This window comes from Haliaeetus albicilla, chromosome 16 (assembly GCF_947461875.1).
Source record: "Haliaeetus albicilla chromosome 16, bHalAlb1.1, whole genome shotgun sequence".
In the NCBI taxonomy this organism is placed as follows: domain Eukaryota; kingdom Metazoa; phylum Chordata; class Aves; order Accipitriformes; family Accipitridae; genus Haliaeetus; species Haliaeetus albicilla.
Window position 1 is genome coordinate 28956903 of NC_091498.1, and position 2773 is coordinate 28959675.

Sequence of the window (2773 nt, forward strand, 5' to 3'; positions counted from 1 at the left end):
GAAAACTTTTTCCCTCCAGTGATTTCACTGTGATGTGACACATGAGACTGCATCAGTCACATCGTGTAATGCCATGCTGGAATAGCATGACATAACCAGTGCAACTAAGGACAACGTCTCTCTGCATGAGAGGTCCCCTGAACCAGAAAAAAAATTAAGAAAGAAGAAAAAGTGCAAACTCTCTGGAAGTTCCTGTGCATTAAATGTTATGGCTTTAACCATCGTGGAGCCAGACAGACTCTCTTGAGGAAACGTGCAAATTTCTATTTGTATGTAGTACTTAGTATACACATGTAACCTTAGAGCATACATTACTGGATATTTAGTGTCACTGCATGAGTTAGCTACATTAAGCTTCATATAAAAAAAAAATTATATGAGCAAGAAAAAAAAATTATCCCGAAGCTTGAAGAACCATTTAATTCAAATCAGACACCAAACAAAACATTTTACATATCTAGATTCAGTTTATTCTTATTTATTCACTTTTTATCTCTGCGCATTACCCAATTGCGGAGATGGATTTGTTAACAGTAAATTGGCATTCAAAACAATACAGAAACTTTAAGAAGAAAAAAAGTAAGGTTTTCTGGGGAAATCACCACATAGCCATCAGACACGCTAAAACCAACAAAATGCCAAGTGACCAAAACCCTCTCTTATCTCATTCTCCTATTACTGCAATATCCAGAGGCCCCACTCAGGCTCTGGACCCCGTTGCGCTACATACTAAAAAAACTCCATGAGAAAACAGCTTTAAGAGCTCAGAGCCTAAACCTGACCACGGCTTAAGCACATAACCGATTTCAGTGAACCTCAGATGAATTAATATTCTTAGATTTAAAGCCTCAAGGGCTGCAATGGGATGTGTCCTTCCAGGGTCCATCCTCACGCGCGGCCCCAGAAGGTTCCACACCTGCACAAAACGTCATTCAGAAATATCTCCCTCGGTAACCAGATCCCCAACAACGCCTCCTGGTCGTTATTCTTTCATTAAAAGCAAAGCAGATCAACACAACTTTGCTCTTTTTTTTTTCTCCTAAAGGAAAAAAAAAAAAGCAATCTCACAGCATCGGAAATTTTTCATTCCCGCGATTGACTGCGTTTCAGAACAAACAAGCAAACCAAAATATACTCGCGGGTCTTTCTCCACAAGTTTTTTGAAGGGGTTTGTTTGGTTTGGGTTTTTTGTTTGGGTTTTGGTTTGGGTTTTTTTTTTCCACGGAAAATAAAAGCACAGCAGTAAGTTTCCCCAGCCTCTAAAAAACCCGAGGTGAAAGACAAAACCCCTGCGGGGACACCCCCACCACCCGCGGCTGGCCTGGGCTCCCCGGGAGGGGCGACCACCCCTCTACCCCAACAGACAATCACAAAAAAAAATAATAATAATAATAACGATGATCATATTAAAGACCATCAAGCAGCAACACCCACCCTGTGGCAAACCGCAGGCTCGCAGCGCGGGGAGGCTCCCGCCCAAACCCGCCGGGCCCTCCGCCGGGGGAGAGGGGCTGGACGGAGACCCACGGCCCCGCACCCCCCGCACCGCAGTCCCCACGCACCCCCCGGACACAACTTACGGCCCCGCCACCCCCCCCTACACCACACACCCCCCCCCGCACCTCCCCTCGCCCCTCAGCGACCGGCGGGAGAGCGCTGAGGAGCCGCTCCCGCCTCAGCGCGGCAGGGCGGGCGGGCGGCGGCCCCGCCGAGCCGCGGTGCGGACCACCACCACCACCACCACCCTTCCTCCTCATCCTCCTCCTCCTCCTCCTCCTCGCCAACCCGGCGGGGGCACGGCTCAAGCTACCGGTTCCTCCCCGCCGGTAAAAGCGCGGGGGCCTCGCCCGCCGCCCCCGCTTGGCCGCGGTTTTACTCCCGCCGCCGGAGCAACCCGCCGGGACAAACTTTCGCATCCCTCCCGAGAGACGGGCGGGCTCCCCGGCGTCGGCGGCAGGTTCGCGGCGGTACCTGCTGTTGCTGCGGCGGTGGCGGGCAGGTTGGGCACCGCTGCTGGTCCTCCTGCTCCTCCCGCGGGCCGGCGGCCCATGCGCCCGGGGCAGGGCGAGGGGCCGCCCTTGCACGCCCGGCTCCGGCTCCGGCTCCGGCTCCGGCTCCAGCTCCGCCGCTCCGCGCCGCCGCCGCCGCCGCCGCCGCCACTACTCACTCTCCCGTTACCCGGGCAACTGCCTCCCGCCCCCTCGCCTCGCCCCCTCCCTTCTCACTAACACCGCCCCTCGCCGGCCAACCACAAGGGCGCCCGCCGCGCCCACGTGGGTCCGGTAGACCAATGGGAGGCGGCGGAGGGGGGGGCGGGGAACGCGACCGGGGCCGGCGAAGTCAATGAAGAGCCGCTTTCCAGGCGGGAGCGGGGTGTTGAGGGGCGGGTGGGAGGACCCGGCCGCTCCCCGGTGGCCCCGCCCCGCCCGGCCCCGCCCCTCTCCCCTCAGAGCCCCGCGGCGGAAGATGGCGGCGGCGGTCCCCGGCCACCTGCCTCAGGCGGGACGGTGCGCGGCGGCCCCGGCAGGCCTAGGCGCTGGGCTGCGGCCCGGTCTGCCCGCCGAGGCGGGGCGAGAAGCAGCAGGCTCCGGTGCCCTTTGGCCGTCTGGCGTTACCCGCCCCAGGAAACCCTCCGAAGCCATAAAATCGCCAGCAGAGGAATACGGGTAGGTTTTTTGGTCAGGGCTGTCACGTAGCGTACCCCCTCACCCCCACACACACCCTGTAGGTGTAGGAAGCATCGCTGCGGGAGCTGTGACTGGAAACGGGCGCA

At 57.5% G+C, this 2773-nt stretch overlaps 1 protein-coding gene across 1 annotated transcript; it reads left to right on the top strand.

Annotated features, from left to right (window-relative positions):
• The first annotated feature begins 1397 nt into the window (after nucleotides 1-1397).
• LOC138689308 (uncharacterized) lies at nucleotides 1398-2228 on the top strand. Its single transcript, XM_069804040.1, has one exon. It carries the CDS (start codon nucleotides 1398-1400, stop codon nucleotides 2226-2228), a length of 831 nt encoding a protein of 276 aa, XP_069660141.1.
• Nucleotides 2229-2773: the final 545 nt, after the last annotated feature.